Source organism: Cynocephalus volans, chromosome 14 (genome assembly GCF_027409185.1).
Source record: "Cynocephalus volans isolate mCynVol1 chromosome 14, mCynVol1.pri, whole genome shotgun sequence".
Lineage (NCBI taxonomy): Eukaryota > Metazoa > Chordata > Mammalia > Dermoptera > Cynocephalidae > Cynocephalus > Cynocephalus volans.
The window spans coordinates 86666747-86684255 of NC_084473.1; the positions used below are offsets into that span (position 1 = coordinate 86666747).

A 17509-nucleotide genomic window follows, 5' to 3' on the forward strand; every position below is an offset into this window, starting at 1 on the left:
AAGGTGGCTTATCTTGGGCTGGCCCCATGGCTCACCACGGTAGCGCCAAGGTGTGGGTTCGGATCCTATGTAGGGATGGCCAGTGCGTGTGGTGCAGACGACACCGAGCCAAGGGTTGCGATCCCCTTACTAGTCAAAAAAAAAAAAGAAAAAGAAAAAAAAAGGTGGCTTATCTTAATGTTTATCACTGGCATCCGGAAATTGCTTGACTATTTTGTAGTTTTTTTTTCTTTTTCAGTATTGTGATTTTTTTCATATTCTTAGGTTGACTTAATGTGAAAATGGATCTTGAATTGTTTTAAGTGAATTTGAATTTCTTTTTTAATGATGAAATTACAAGGAGGCGTTATTTAAAAAAATATATCCTTTTTATTCTTCTCAGGACTGGGAATATTTACTGAATTCAGACTACCACCAGAATGTTGAGTCTCATCTTTTGAACCGATCCTTATGTTTGAGTCCTTCAGAAGTTTCGCAGATGAAGAATGAGGATGTTTCACAGAACCTCAGTCTGGATTCTTCTACACTTCTTTTTACTCACATACCTGCAATTTTTTTTGTTCTTCACCTTGTCTATGAGGAGCTGAAATTGAATACGCTAATGGGAGAAGGAATTTGTTCGCTTGTTGAACTTCTCCTTCAGTTGGCAAGGTAAATGTTGTTTGTGGATTAGAAACTTGCAAGAGGTTCTTATGTGACTGTCTTTTCTATATCATATAGGAAGCTTATAAATAAGTTTCTGAAATCTACCTTCTCCGAAAACCAGAGCATTTTCTGTAAACCACAGAATTGTTTGAAGATACAGGTTATGTAAGGACTTGTGGGCCATGCTGGGAGTTTTAGTCTTTGTTCTAAGATTAGTGGAAAGTCAGGAAAAAACAAGATGACAAGATGACTGGTTGGCTACACTGTGGTGGAAGTTGTACAATAACATTTGCTCCTTTTTAATAATACCTACATTCAAATAATGCTTTATAGTTAATAAAATCATAGTTTACATATAAAGTTTCAAAGTAAGTATTATGATCCCCATTTTAGTGATGAGGAAACTTGCCCGGATTTGCTTCTCAGAGCCCAAGTGGTGTTTGCTCGTTGTGGGCTCTTTTTGCTGTGCTTTCCTTGTTGCAATCTGTGGTCATTCCTGTCTGTCAGGCACTTATAGTGGATCCACAATAAGATAATGCTAATAATATGTATCAACAGCTTTTTTAGCACCTTGTGTTTGACTCTGAATTCTAAGAGTTATAGGTGTCATTTGAACCTTTTGTGACCCTTTGTGATAAAGAAATTGAATTTGAATGGACATGCCAACCTTTGAGTTAAGATTATAGCACATTTTCTAATTTCTGTGGTCTTCCTTGAGATCCTGAAATTCCATTCTGAGACATGACTGCTTTAATTGATGGTCAGTATCAGTTATGCCAAATCATTACTATCATGGAAATTCTTTTTTAATTAAATAATTTCCAAGTTGTAATCATGGCTCTCTGAAATAAGTAACATTTGTCTAATGTTTTACATTTGGTAAGGTGTTTTTCACATATATTATCTTATTTAATCTTCAAAACTTCAGAGTGTGTTAGCTGGTGTTCCCCCATTTTCTAGCAGAAAATACTGAGGATAACAGAATGACTCGCCTAAGATCACACAGCTAATAAGTAACAGACGAAGAACTAGGCCATTGTGCTTTTACTCTAGTTGTACCTCCACAAAATGTATGTGACAAAAGGACTTTGAGTTGCATTTGTCACTGGGAAATTTAAAGTCCAGAAATACAATAAAGAAACTAGATTTGATTATCTTCTTTCTCATAAGTAAGTTTTTTAAATTGAAAAGTTCAACTAATAAATCCTTCTAATTCTGTGGAAAGAAGATGCTATAATACCTTCTGTTTTATATGCTCTTATTGTTTTAGAGACTTAAAATTGGGGCCGTATGTAGACCATTACTATAGAGACTACCCAACGCTTGTCAGAACTACCGGACAAGTGTGCACAATTGATCAAGGTACGTGTTTGTGTGGTTAAAAGGTTTCTGAACAGGATAGTGACATTTGCTTCTTTCTAAGTGAATGGCAGAAGATGTGTTTCTTACTATTAGTCTCTAAGTCAGGGGCAGCATCTTTTCACTAAGCAGATTTCAGTTGTAGCGCTTGATCTCTGACTTATAGTAAGCCATAACTTCTTCAGTGTGTAGGGAAAATTTTACCTATCCCTAAGGTTCTGACTTGCAAAAGCTTAGAATTTTCAGTGCCAAGGTTGCTTTAGCCTAGACCTGTGATGTCCAATTAGTAGCCATTAGCCACATGTTAATAAAATAAAATTAAAGATTCAGTTCCTCAGTGCACTAGCCACATTTCAAGTGCTGTTGGACTGCACAGATATAGAATTTTTTTTTTTTTTTTTTTGTCTTTCTCGTGACCGGCACTCAGCCAGTGAGTGCACCGGCCAGTCCTATATAGGATCCGAACCCGTGGCGGGAGCGTCGCTGCGTTCCCAGCGTCGCACTCTCCCGAGTGCGCCACGGGCTCGGCCCGATATAGAACATTTTAATCATCACTGTACTGAGTCCAATTGTTGGAAAAGAACTGAATCCTGGGTGTCTCTTCTGTCTTTAGGGTGAGGCCAAAAAGTTTTGGTAAGATTTTTCATACGGCTTGGGCATAAGAATTTGCTAAATTTCATCCAGGAGGAGATAAAATAGAAGTCATTTAAATTTTGCATATGATAATATAGTCAGTTATTTACTGTGACAGAAAACATGAAGCATTTTGGAGAATACAGAAAAATGTTATTCTGATTGTTTCAAAGTCACTTGTTATTGTTGATCGTATTCCCTTTAGAATAAAATAGTACTGTCTTAATGGGTTCTTGTATCTTTATAAACGTTTATCTAATTTTAAAGGTCAGACAGTGTTTATGCATCATCCATCATTTTTTACTTCTGAGCCACCAAGCATTTATCAGTGGGTGAGTTCTTGTCTGAAAGGTGAAGGAATGCCACCCTATCCTTACCTCCCTGGAATCTGTGGAAGAAGCAGACTTGTAGTCTTGGTATGTATTTAGAGTATTGCCTGTCTTATTTAATTTTTTTCTTTTTCTTTTTAATTTTAATTTTAAAAATTACCATACAGTAAAATTAACTTTTTTCTTTCTGTGTACATTTCTGTGGATTTTAGCACATGTATAGATTCATGTAATCAGCACCATAATTAGGATATAGAACATTTGCATCACTCCCAAAAATTCCCTCATGATTTTGAGATTCATCCAAGTTGTTGTCTGTATCAACTATCAACAGTTCATTGCATTCTATTGCTTACTAGTAGTCCATTGTATGGCTATACCACAGTAGGTTTAACCATTCAGGATAGTTGTGTTTGTTTCATTTTCTAAGAATTATAAATACAGATGCTGTAAACATTCAGGCTTTTGTGTGAACATAAGTTTCCATTTCCCTAGAGTAGATGCCTAGGAGTAGGATTGATGGGTTCATATAAAAAGTGTATATTTAGTTTTTAAAGAAACCATTAACTGTTATCTAGTGTGGCTGTTCCATTTTACATTCCCACCAGCAATATTAAAGAAATTGTTTCCCTGAGTGCGCACGCTGGGCGTCCCCGGCTCGCTCGGGATTCTCGCCCGGTGAGGCCGGGGGAAGGTGAATTCTGTGGCCCGCCATGTTTTTCTCCATGGCGCTCCGGGCCCGGGCGGCTGGCCTCACCGCCCAATGGGGAAGACATATAAGGAATTTTCATAAGACCGTCGTGCACAATGGAGCTGGAGGAGCCTTATTTGTGCACAGAGCTACTCCTGAGAATAACCCAGACACTCCATTTGATTTCACACCAGAAAACTATAAGAGGATAGAGGCAGTTGTAAAAAACTATCCAGAAGGGCATAAAGCAGCAGCTGTGCTTCCAGTCCTGGATTTAGCCCAAAGGCAGAATGGGTGGTTGCCTATCTCTGCTATGAACAAGGTTGCAGAAGTTTTACAAGTACCTCCAATGAGAGTATATGAAGTAGCAACTTTTTATACAATGTATAATCGAAAGCCAGTTGGAAAGTATCACATTCAGGTCTGCACTACTGCACCTTGCATGCTTCGAAACTCTGACAGCATACTAGAAGCCATTCAGAAAAAGCTTGGAATAAAGGTTGGGGAGACCACACCTGACAAACTTTTCACTCTTATAGAGGTGGAATGTTTAGGGGCCTGTGTAAATGCACCAATGGTTCAGATAAATGACAACTACTATGAGGATCTGACACCTAAGGATGTTGAAGAAATTATTGATGAGCTTAAGGCTGGCAAAATTCCAAAACCTGGGCCAAGGAGTGGACGCTTCTCTTGTGAGCCAGCTGGAGGTCTTACCTCATTGACAGAACCACCCAAAGGACCTGGCTTTGGTGTGCAAGCAGGCCTTTAATTTACATTCAACTGTAAACATGTCACAGAGAAATAAAATATGAACCTCCTAAAAAAAAAAAAAAAAAAAGAAAGAAATTGTTTCCCTGCCTTCTTGTCAGTGTTTGGTATTGTCGCTATTATTTATTTTTGTCATTCTGATAGATGTGTAGTGATAGCTCATTGTGATTTTAATTTGCATTTCAGTGATAGCTAATGATATTTTGAGAGTTGTAGATATGAGGTTTAGTGAGATGACATGGTTTGCAGACTTTTCCATCTGGTTTGTGGCTTGTTTTGTCTCATTATTCTCTTAGTGTTTCATGGGACAAAAGTGTTTAATTTTGATGAAGCCAGTTTATCAATTTCTTTTATAGATACTGCCTTTAGTGTCATTTCTAAGAATTCGTTGTTTAACTTCAGGTTAAACAAAACATGAAAACAACGAAAACATGAAAATTTTCTCCTATGTTTTCTTGTAGATGTTTTGCAGTTTCACGTTTTACATTTAGACTACTGATCCATTTTGTATGTTTTCTTATAAAGTGTGATATTTAAGTCGAGGTTTTTATTATTCTGTTTGGATATCCAGTTCTTTAAACTTTTTGTTCACCATTTGTTGAAAAGACTATCCTTTATTGTGTTTGCACTTTTGTCAAAAATCAATTGACTGTATTCTTGTGGGTCTATTTGTTACTTTCTGTTCTGGTTCATTGATTTATGTGGCTGTCCACACTGTCCTGATTACTGTAGCTTTACAGTAAGTGTAAAAATTAGCTAGTTTCACTCTTCCCTCCATTACTCTTCTTTTTCAAAATTATTTTAGCTTTTTTGACTTTTCATATTAATTTTATAATTAGCTTGTCTGTAGCTGCAAAAAACAATCCTGCTGAAATTTTTTTTCAAAGAAACACATCTTTATTTTTAGAAATTAGTTTGTTTTGAATGGTTAATATATGTCCAAGGTCAAACCTTTGCATAGAGCCAGAGGGTGTAGGTAAAGGTGACTTCCTTGGTGCACATATCCCTCAGTCTCCCCATCCTGGAGCGGCCTGCTTATAGGCCTCTTGTGGATCTTTTCAGAAATGGGGTCTTCCCAGTCTCACAGGAGAACCATCCCTTTCCCAAATGTTAGCAGACTATAAATGTCCTCATATTTATCATTTTAACTGTTTTCGAGTATATAATTTATTGGAGTTAAATACATTTGCACTGTTTTATAAGCATCACAACTATGTATACCCGAAGTTTTCCTTATCCCCAACATAACCTCTGTACCTATTAAACAGTAACTCCATGTTTCCCCATTTCCCCAGTCCCTGGTAACCTCTGTTCTGTTTTGATGAATTTGCTTATTTTAGGTTCCTCATATTACTAGAATAATACAATATTTGTCCTTTAGCATCTGGCTTATTTCACTTAGCATAATTTTCAAGGTTCATCCATGTTGTAGCATCTATGAAAATTTCATTCCTTTTTAGGCTGAGTAATATTTTATTGTATAGATTACCACAGTTTATCTTTTCGTCTGTTGAAGGACATTTCGGTTGTTTCCGCCTTGGGGCTATTGCCGATAACGCTGCTATGAAACATGGGTATATGAATATCTTTTAGAATCTCTGCTTTTAATTCTTTTGTGTACATACCTCGGAGTAGAATTGCTGGGTCATGTGGTAATTCGATGTTTAACTTTTTGAGGAACTGCTGAACTCTTTTTCAGTGGTACACCATTTTACATTATTACCAGCATTGTAGGAGGGAGGGTTCCAATTTCTCCACATCTTTGCCAATACTTGTTATTTTCCATTTGTTTTTTTAAGTTATAACCTTTCTAGTAGGTGTGAAGTGGTATCTTATTGTTATATTGATTTGCATTTCTCTCATGATTAGTGATGTTGAGCATATTTTCATATGCTTATGAGCATTATTTCATATGCTTATCTATATCTTCTTTGAAGAAACATCTATTCAAGTCCTTTGCCTATTTTTGAAAGAGGTTGGTTTTTGTTGTTGAGTTATAGGAGTTTATATACTCTGGATGTTAATCTCTTATCAGATATATGATTTGCAAATATTTTCTCCCATTTTTTAGGTTGTCCTTTTGCATATGTATTCTCAGTAAAACTGGCTTCAATGCTCAGTTTACCTCTCTGGCCTTTGTCTTCATTTAGTTTTTATCCTCTCAATGTTTCTTTATAACTTGCCAGGTCACAGATATATTTATAAAAATATTTTTAAAAATCACCAGAAACCCTTGTTAATAGGTTTTGGTTTTGTCACTATGAGTTTTAGTAGATTTAATTTTTTTTGATATACTGTTTAGCTAATGAGACATTTGCAGCAACCTGTACCAGACCTTTCTAGCTTTCGGTGGCTCTTTGCTATTGAGTCACTTTTATAAGTGGAGATGATATTATTTGTTTACCATTTGTTGAAATAAGGGACGGGAAAGTAAGGAAGTGATCTAACATTTATTGGGGACTTGTCATCAAGGAACTTTATAAATTCTCATTTAATGGAATTTGTCTATAGTTATTACTGTGGTATTTTTGAATAATGTGATTAACAGGTAAAAAAACAAGGTTAAAAAATGTATTTTTGTGTTTGCATTATATGCTAGATATTTTAAACTCTTTTTGGAGAGTTTTTGCCTTTTATCTTATCTATATTTTTTCTTTCCTTTTCAAATCAAATACCACTACTACTCCATACTACTAGATACCTGTTAGATACTCCTAGAATACTACTAGACCTGTTAGGATGACTGAAATATTTTGGCGAGGATTCAAAGCAACTAAACATTGCTGGTAGGACTGCAAAAGTGGCATAGCATTTTGAAAAACTTGGGCCGAGCCCGTGGCGCACTCGGGAGAGTGCGGCGCTGGGAGCACGGTGATGCTCCCGCCGCGGGTTCGGATCCTATATAGGAATGGCCGGTGCACTCACTGGCTGAGTGCCGGTCACGAAAAAGAGACAAAAAAAAAAAAAAAAAAAAGAAAAAGAAAAACTGCTTGACTGTTTCTTGTCAAGTTAACTGTATATTTACCATAAGACAAAGCGGTTCTACTCCTGGGTATTTACCTAAGAGATACGAAAATATGTACCTGTACAAAGACCTTTATGCTTATGTTTAGAGAAATTTTGCTTATAATTGCTACAAACTGGAAACATCCCAAATGTCTATTAGATTTTGGTACATCTGTGTAATGGAGTGCTACTCAGCAGTAAAAAGGAACAAACTACTGATACATGCATGTAGTATTATGCTAAGTCAAATAAGTAGGACAGAAAAGACTACATAGTTTATGATTCCATCATTTACATAACATTTTAGGATGGACAAAATTATAGCACAAGAAAATAGGTGAGTTGTTTCCAGTGCAGGGTGTAGGAGGAGGGGATTGCCTACAAAGGGCTCAGAGGAACTTTTTAGTGTGATGAAAGTATTCCATATTGTGAGCATGGTAGTGGTTACATGATTGCATAACATTTGTCAAAACTCATATAGCTGTATACCTAAATGGATGAAATTTTCCTATATTATGATTATTTCCTAGTTATACCTCAGTAGTTTAAAAGGTAATATGTTTACTTTCTCCTTTTGCAGAGTATTGCACTCTACATACTTGGTGATGAGAGCTCCGTTTCTGGTGAAGCCCCACAGTATTTATCCAGAATAACTCCCGGTAAGTTGATGTCGTGGTCGGCCTCCAAAACAAATTCTTATAAATGTTAATATCACAACTGGTAAAAGAAAATTAAAATTTTCATAATTGTTTGCTTTAGAGGCCACATCTTGCCTGTTTAGTACTGTTATAGTCTATAGTCCGCAACCAATTTTCACACACCAGGATTACTTAAAATCTAACAAATTTTATATTTTCGGTATGGCTAAAAAGTTGTGTTTTAGCCTGAAGGAAATTATTGTTATTTCTAGCCTGCTGCAGAACTGCTTATTTTATTACTGTTTTAGAAGTTGTTAATGAATGATTTCCAAATGTCTTCTACATGTTGTATGTTTTCTTTGCTAGGATGGCACTATCAAAATAAAGTTTCATTTTGTTGCCTTTTTAGCCCCCCAGAAGTCACAAGCAGAACAAGAGGAAAATAGGTGACTTTTATTCAGATTGTGCTTCTATATTAAATTTTTAAAACAGTATTACGTTTTACTGTTCTGTTTAATAACTTTATGTTTTCTTCTCTTATAGGTTTAGTTTCAGGCATTCTACATCAGTTTCTAGCCTAGCTGAAAGATTAGTTGTCTGGATGACTAATGTAGGTAAGAACTTCTTTGTTGCCTTCTAATTAGGCCCTGCTCCGTACTAGCTAGAACTGAGACGCATGAGGAGAGAGGGGCTCTGGTTTTAGGGAAAAGTGTCACAAGATTGAGATTATGGTTCATTGAGCCATACTTCCTTTTCCTGACAATCTCACAACTTCCATGTAATAATATCTGAGATACCAGCTCTTTATCTCTTGGTGCGTAAGAAGTCTTTATTTTCCATTTGCCTTGGACCAGTTTAGGCTATGGCTATGTAAACTGGTCTCAGAATGGAGAACTCTAATTACTGCACATCCAAACTTGAAGCCATTATGATACCAAATATCAGAAATGGGTATTCTGGCCAAGTCTGAAAGTAATTATATAAACATTTCAGGGTATGCTTTTTTGAAGGCTTAAGGTCAGAGATTTTAGGCACCAGGGTGAACATTCAGCTGGGAAGAGGAAAAAGGGAGGAAAAGAGTTCGGTATTCTCTATTCCCAAAACCTGTGCTACTAGGTTTTAAAATAAAGGACATACTAAAGAAATTTTTTTCAAAAAATAAAGAACTGGAAAAATTAAAAATTACTGATATAAAGATATCAAAAAAAGATGTCGTATAGAATAGAATGTTAGAAAGTAATGTTTTAATGAATATTACAAGATGTTTCTGAATTTTTACCTAAAATGTATTCTAAATGAAGTTCTTCATAGTTCTTTTTTGTATCCCACCTTGAAAATGACAATAATCATCATGTAGTATGCATACAGGACACCTGCGCCAAAAAATACTGGATAAATTTTATCCATTTGTATATCACATATGAGGGTACTTTAAAAAGTTCATGGAAGGATTTGTATTATCTTTTAATTCTATTTTTCCACAAACTTTTTGAAGTACCCTTGTACATTTAATAAAAGTGTTACTTTCATATAAGGAAAAATTTTTTGCCTCAGTAATTACTCAGCTTTCTATATTATAAATAAGGCATAATAATAATAATATTGTAAAATTTAGAAAATCATTATAGGAAAAATAAATTTTAATTAACTTAAAGATTCAAAAAATTTTAAATATGAATATACATACAAAAGAATGTATAAAATGTATGTGTTTAGTTTAGAGAATAATATAAAGGGAGTATTGATGTACTGGTCACCTGCCTTTCGATATAGGACATTACTGGTGTAGTAGAAAGACCCCTGTGTATCTGCTCCTGGTGGTACCCTCCTTATACACGCTCCACTCCTATAGGTAACCACTGCCCTACCTATATTTTATATTACCTTACTTTTCTCCATAGTTTTACATCTTTATATGTTGCTTAGTGTTGTATATTTTTGAGTTTTCTGTAAATATACATATATAACATGTGTTCTGTCCTATTTTATTTATACAACATTATTTTTAAAAGATTCATACATGTTGACTCATGTAGCAGTAGATTATTTGTGCTGCTCTACTATTTCATTGTTTGAATATATCACAACTTGATAATCCATCTGTTGATGATAGACATTGAGACTCGCTTCCTTCCCTATCCCTTTATTTTTTTTGCCATAATGAAACAATATTTCTAATGAATATTTTATACTTGTGTCCTGGTGCACATGTGCACAAGTTTCTCTATAGGTATTGATGGACAAAAGGGGTATGTACCTACCGTATATACCAACTGTTTCCCAAAGTAGTCATACCAGTTTATACTGCCATTGTTTATGGATGAGGATTACTGTTGCTTTACATAGTTACCAACACTTGGTATTGACTGACTTTAATATTTGTCCAGTGAATGTGAAATTATATTTCCCAGTGGCTTTAATTTGTATTTACCTGATCACTCATTAGGTAAAGCATCTATTCATATGTTTATTGACTGTTTATATTCCCTCTTCTGGGAAATGTCTTTTTGTCTGTTGTGGTTTTTTTTTTTTTTGTTTGGATTGTTTGTCTTTTTCTTCAGGTTTCTAGGCATTGTTTTAAAGAGACCTTTTACATGAATCCCTCAGGTCAAGATATTAGTTTGGTAGTAAGATGAATAAAATGGATTTCTTTCTTATTTGTCAGGATAGGTGTTTATTATAACTTCGATCAAGATAATTGGAGCAAGTCTAAATTAAAATTTTCTCTCTTCCTTTCACCATAAGGATTCACTTTAAGAGATTTAGAAACTCTTCCCTTTGGAATTGCTCTTCCCATCAGAGATGCAATTTATCACTGTCGTGAGCAGCCTGCTTCAGACTGGCCAGAAGCAGTCTGTCTCTTGATTGGACGTCAGGATCTCTCCAAGCAGGCCTGTGAAGGAAACATACCCAGAGGGAAATCTGTGAGTGTCAACATAGAAAGTTCAGTGTTCAGTTTTAGTCTCAAATAAAATCAGTGCAGAAATTCTTTTTCATTTTCCTTTAAGTCATTTTGCAAGTATGTATATCAGTTTGTCTTTTATATTATATGCCTTTTGGGGTTTATAACTGGACACATCTTATTAATCATAAATTGATTATGGGAACAGGAGATTTTGTGAATGCCTTGGTTTGCTTCGATGCTCCTTTGCCTTGAGTCAGAAGAAGCGCTGAGTCAGTAGGGCAATTACCATGAATATTTCTCTACTTGTACCATATTAGTAATTAACTACTTTGTAGTTATTACATGGGAAAAGGAAGGACACATAGAACCTGAATTTGGATAATTAATATATAGCTACTTTCTCTTTTATACGTTTGATGTATTAAGTTTCTTGAATTTAACCTTTTAAGTAGGCATAAACATTTGTTCAATCACATAAAACTGAAGCCCCAGGAAAAAGATTTTTTTCACTAGAGCTGTTTAGAAGATATCCTAAGTTATCCCTCCTGAAATACTGTCCTTCATCAATCTATAAATCTTGGTTGTTTTTTTTTTTCCTGACCGGTAAGGGGGTTGTAACCCTTGGCACGGTGTTGTCTGCACCACGCTCAGCCAGTGAGTGCACCGGCCATCCCTATATAGGATCCGAACCCTCGGCCTTGGCTTTACCAGCACCGCACTCTCCTGGCTGGCCCTATAAATCTTGTTTTTTAAGAATGGGTTCTAAGAAGCTGACAAATAGAAAGTGAAATATTTTATTACTCTCCAAATCTCTCTCTTTTTAAATCAAACTTTCTTAAACTGAAACTTCTAAAACTTCTTGTATAATTCTAACTTTTAAAAAATAGATGGTAGCACCTCATTAAGGACGATTCAGGAATGATTATTTTACTCCTGGTGACTCTTCTACTTTGTTCATGTTCTGAGAAAACAGTGGGAATGTGGCTTATCTCTTATTAGCCTTTGAATCAGTACATAGTAATCAATACATTATAACTATTTATGAGCCGCTTAGGCTATTAATGCTTCTTCAGAGCCTGTATCAAAATGTATTCCTAACCCCAGAGTTGCCTAATGTGGACTTGTGCCAGGATCAGTTTCCATGGGATCCCATCTCCAGCAGGGTTGTTCCAGCACATATCTCTTTTAACCTGCATCCAAATAGCAACTGTGTTGTTTTTGTCTTGTTTTAAACAGAAAATCAATCTTTCTTGCTAGTAATATGGAAGTTCTTTTCCTTGACCAAGAAACAGCTTTAGCATTTAGATCTCTTTGTTACTATGAGAGAGAGCTGCTCAACACCATTACACTAAAAAACCCATTAATCTGTATTTAAATGTCATTTAAGTACTTCTATCTAAATTCAATTTGTTCAGTTATTTGAGGCTACATTTTATTACTACTTCCATATAAATTCAGTTTGTCAGCTACTTGGGTCTGTATACTCACCCATTAGAATATAGTTTCTTTTAAAATTAGATATTCCATAGGAATCAAAATGAATTTTTGTGAACTAAGAGTGATTATCTGGTCATATTTGCTGTTTTTTTTTTTTTTTTTTCCAGGCTAGTGTTGTTGCTTCCACATTAAATGTTGCAAAACTTTTAGCATTTCAGCTAGGAGTTAATCTTTTGTTAAACAAGTATAAAACATTTTTGAGAGAAAATGAAAAGATTCCATGCAATTCATATCTGTGTTGCAGTCAGATTGAATGATTTGGACTGGGAAGCCCCATATTAAAGCACATGCTGAGCTAATGAGGACCATCAAGGAATTAACCCCCAAATTTGTTTTCTGCAGTTTAATCCCTTGACTTCTAAGAAATTTTTATTTGAAACATACTTAGGAAAAAAGAAAGGTGAAAAGAAACCATGATCCATTCTACCTAAAGTACTGAAGTAAGAAAGTGTTACCCAACTTCCCCCAACCCTTGATGTATATCTTTCCAGGTCTTTTTCCTTTAGCTTCTGTAGTCAAATGCTCTACCACTGAGCCATACCCCTGCTTTTTCCTTCTGCTTCTGTGCATCAGCAGGCATATTTAAGCTATTCTTTAGTGAGTCGAGTTCATATTCCACTTGGAGTAATTGGTTTCCTTTTTTTTTTTTTTTCTTCTTTCTTCTTTTTTTGTGAATGGCTGCACCGTGCTCAGCCAATGAGTGCACTGGTCATCCCCATATAGGATCCGAACCCGTGGCGGGAGCGCTGCTGCGCTCCCAGTGCCGCACCCTCCCGAGTGCGCCACGGGGTCGGCCCTAATTGGTTTCCTTTTTAAAATGATTAGTTTTAGTTAGATTTTTACAGTTTATTTAGAATATTTCTCGCAGTAGATTTAACCTCCTGTTATCCTTAATTTAAGCTTTTTCCCTCAGTTTGATAAAGAATGTTTTCAATTAGGCAATATAATACTTTTTAAAAAGATTTATAGATTAGGCTCAATATACTTTGGGAACCCAACCCAGCCTGGCTTTGAAAATACATGTTTTCTCTGTACTGGTGTAGTCATGGTACATCAGCCTGTATGTATATCCTCATTGTTCAGTAAGTGTATGTTGACTGCTTTTTAAATTATTACAATAAAGTCTGTTCCTCAGGTGCTCTCATCAGATGGTCCTTCAGGAACAGAAGCTGAGGAGGAGGATGATGGCATGAATGACATGAATCAGGAGGTTATGTCATTAATATGGAGTGAAGATTTAAGGGTGCAGGATGTGCGAAGGCTTCTTCAAAGTGCACATCCCGTTCGCGTCAATGTGGTGCAGTACCCGGAACTCAGTGACCACGAGTTCATTGAAGAAAAAGAAAACAGGTAAAGGAAACATTGTTGGGTGTCTCTTGTCATGTTTTTGTGTTACATTTGGGACTTGTTCATATTTGTTCTTCCTTCCTTTACGTTTTTAGCATTTAAAACCCTAAAAAGATTTAAAAGATAATTTAAAGTTAAAATGTCCCATGTGTTTAAGTTTTCATCCAACCTTAGTAAACACTACATATTTTAAAAATATCTTTGGCTTTCCAGACCATAGTTGTATTTCAGATCCTCATCCTCTTAATACAGCAGTGTACTGTTTCGAAAGGGTGAATCTAAGACCATTTTGCTGGTAGTTACCTTAAGAATTTACAAACAGAGCAAAACACTGGAATCATTCTGTGTCTTGATCAGGAGCAGATTTTGACTTTTTTTTTTTTTTTTTTTAAGTTTAGTGTAAATTTATAACAGTATTTTTTTTTTTTTTTAATGTGATAGGTAGTACTCTCCAAGCCTTTCTCATGTCACTCTGTAACACATCGTATCTCCCTTGATAAAGTGTAAGACTCAGTAGTAACCAACATCATATACCTGGGACATTTCAGAGCTACTGCCTTGGGATACTTCAACTGTTATTTTAAAATTCTCTCCTGTCCTTTTATCTGCCTTGTCTTTATTATCTGCCATTCCTCTGCCACTGTTTTCTAGTTCTCCTTCAAGGGGAAGGGCCACCCACTCTTAGCCACAGGCTACTGAAGGTCTGAGTTAGTCATCATTTCTCTATCACTGTTTCCTCTCCACTTGTTCCCAGGTATTAGTTACCTATAATGACAGACAAATTGAGTATAGAGCATAGTAGTTATGAGCATGGGCTCTAAAGCCAGGTTTGGCACTATCTGCTGGGTGACTTTGCTTTCATTTCTTTTTTTTTTTTTTTTTTTGGCGGTTGGCCGGTATAGGAATCCAAATGCTGGGTGACTTTGGATAAATTTTTTAACCTTTTGCTGCCTCAGTTGCCTCACCTATGAGAGTATGCTTGATTATAGCATTCACACCTCATAGGGTTGCTCTGTGTATGAAGTGAGTTATTTCTACATAGCGCTTAGAATATGCCCAGTATATAGTAAAGCTCAGTGTGTCAGCCATTATCATTAACAGAGTTCTTTGATTCTAAAATGCTAATTTTTTAGCTTTTTAATGTCTCTGAAATTAGAATGTTTCTTTTGGTCAATAGATGTCATAGTTTAATTGGCAGCACATTTTCTTTCTTAGTACCTCATGATATGATGCATGTTATAATTAGTGGTATTTTAGATTCAGGGGATACATTATTATAATTTTATGACTTCTGCAAGGTTGAATTGGATTATGTGTAAGGTTTTCTCTAAAGAAGTTCTATGGGATGCATCCTCTTGGTCTTAAATTTCCCTGGTCCCAAATTAATGTGGGGGCAGTGTTCCCAAAGAATCTTTCAAGCCAATGGGCTTGAAAAATAGTTCTATGTGTGTATGGTTAAAGAGAGATCATGATTGCAAATAGCTTTCTCTGCAGAGAAAATGTAGCCTCTGAAGGAATATTTCTCTGTCTTCAGATATAACTTGTATAAGCATTTCCTAGCTATAAATTCTTGTACTTCTAAAATTTGTTAGATTTTTGTCTTGTTTTAAGGGGCTATATGGAATGTAATTTATTTTAACAGAGAAGCAAGATAAAGAATGGTGCAGTATAGCCTATAGAAAAGCCATTTTAATTTTGAGCACACCTGATGTAAGTCCTGTAAATCCTAGCTATCATGTAAGTGAAACTAATTCTGTGTTTCCTCTGGAGACACCATGAAATCAATTCACCTCCAGTATAGAGACTTCCTTTTTTTCCTTGTGTAGAGGCCATAGAGGTGGCGCTTCTGAGACTGTATTGGCAAAAGGGATGGGAAGAGGATCCCATATGTACTGAGGGCAGCTAGACTGAAAATAACACAATGACGAAACCCAGAAAGTATTATTTTCCTTTGAGAAGGTTAGCATCCATCAGAGTAGAATTTTAAATTTCTTTTTTTGATTTGGCTTGGTTTATAGACAAGCTGGTTTTAATTCAAAGCAAATATGCAACAAAACAAAGGAAAAGTATCTTCTCCTTAGAGTCTGTAATGGGAGTGAGAGTATTAAAATGAGAATTATTGTGTTTGTGTGGTTCATCCATACCTTTGTGTGGATTTACTTTGAGGTGACTTCATCGTACACAGTATGCCTTCTTTTAAAATACTTACCTATAGGTTATATTCTGGTTATGCTTTGTTTTAAAATTTTTCAAATGTTGGTTTTTTTAATTATAGGTTGCTCCAGTTGTGTCAGCGAACTATGGCCCTTCCAGTAGGACGAGGAATGTTTACCTTGTTTTCATACCATCCTGTTCCAACAGAACCTTTGCCTATTCCTAAATTGAATCTGACTGGTATGTTAAATTCTGGGCTCAGTAAGAAAGGAAAATGATTAAGTAAATGCATAAGTGGAGTTCTTTTGAATAATTTAAGTTAAAACCAAAGGAATGCTTCTTGTATCCTCAGTGATTTTAAATATTATTAATAGTCACTATACTGGTTATCAAAGCTCAAAGAAATCAAACTAAACATTGAGGGAAGTGGAATATAGCCCATTATTTATTTTTGCTTTTAAATGAGCTTATTTCAAGATACAAAAGTCACTTGGAAAAGTTCAGAAAGATATTACTAATAATGGTGAGATTATTGAATTTTAAATAATCTTAAAGTGTAATATGTAAAGATATTTAGTCTTAAAATGTCTCATCATATTATGAATATATGGTAATAGTACAAAAACAAGGAAATATATACTAAGCAAAAAGAGAAAAAATGGTCACTTATAGTAATCCCACTGTCTAGTGTCACTACTGTTAACATTTTGGTGTATACGTTTCCCAATTTTATTTCTACATATTTCAATTTTATATTTGTTTAATTATCAGAAAATTTAAATCTGTTTGAGAAATTGTTTTTATAATTTATTCTGTAGTGAGCATCCTTCCATATCTAGCATATATATATGTATACCATTATGTATGTATTTATTGTGTACATATATTTTTAATCAGCACCTTTATTTTTATTTGCTTCAGAGTTTTTCATTCAATGAGTATATTGTAGTTAATAGAAACAACCTTGTATTGTTACAAATTATAATTTTTTTGCTATCATAAACATATTGTTGGGGCATATTTATCCTATATATTTAGGCTAAATGTTTACTAGAAGTAGAAAGGACAGCAAGATGAATGGTTTTAATTAAGTCTTTGATGTAACATGTTGTCAAGTTGCCTTTCTGGTTGCTTACATGCGTTTTTACTACTGCCACATATAACTGTGTCCATTTCCCAATATTCTTTATTACAATAGGTTTTATAGTGCATGTTCATCTAATGCTGGTTTGAATGTGTTCTAAAGATGACAATTGCATATAGTCGAAATTATCACTGAAAATCCCTTATAGTTTATGTGTTTTTATGAAACCTGTACAAAATGTATATATAATGTGTGCAGTAGTGAATAGTATATATGCACATATAATCGAACAGTATTTTAGAGTGTATACTTCTAAAAGTCCAGTCTCACTCAGATTTGTGAGGAGCTTATGCTCTGAGCAGCATGCAGGAAATGAGGAGCTCCTCTGAGGGCAGAGTGCATTCCCATCTCCCATCTCATTCCTATCCTGGGCCCTAGTCCCAGTGAGAG

General features: G+C 35.2%; 2 protein-coding genes across 9 annotated transcripts in view; both read left to right on the top strand.

Annotated features, from left to right (window-relative positions):
• Positions 1–17509, top strand: part of ANAPC1 (anaphase promoting complex subunit 1) — a 105238-nt gene that overhangs the window by 37766 nt on the left and 49963 nt on the right. For all 8 annotated transcript variants that reach the window (XM_063078157.1, XM_063078156.1, XM_063078159.1 and 5 more), the window contains 9 exons: positions 383–651; positions 1916–2007; positions 2905–3053; positions 8015–8093; positions 8482–8518; positions 8616–8686; positions 10818–10996; positions 13610–13824; positions 16097–16215. In XM_063078157.1, coding sequence (XP_062934227.1) covers positions 383–651; positions 1916–2007; positions 2905–3053; positions 8015–8093; positions 8482–8518; positions 8616–8686; positions 10818–10996; positions 13610–13824; positions 16097–16215 — 1210 coding nt within the window. The remainder of the gene's footprint in view (positions 1–382; positions 652–1915; positions 2008–2904; positions 3054–8014; positions 8094–8481; positions 8519–8615; positions 8687–10817; positions 10997–13609; positions 13825–16096; positions 16216–17509) is intronic.
• On the top strand, positions 3654–4487 carry LOC134363172 (NADH dehydrogenase [ubiquinone] flavoprotein 2, mitochondrial-like). The gene has a single exon (XM_063078744.1). The coding sequence runs from the start codon at positions 3680–3682 to the stop codon at positions 4427–4429; it is 750 nt and encodes a 249-aa protein (XP_062934814.1). The 5' UTR covers positions 3654–3679; the 3' UTR covers positions 4430–4487.

Bases quoted from the DNA above. Each gene is read 5' to 3' on its own strand.
- LOC134363172 (XM_063078744.1), top strand. From the start codon at position 3,680: ATGTTTTTCTCCATGGCGCTCCGGGCCCGGGCGGCTGGCCTCACCGCC.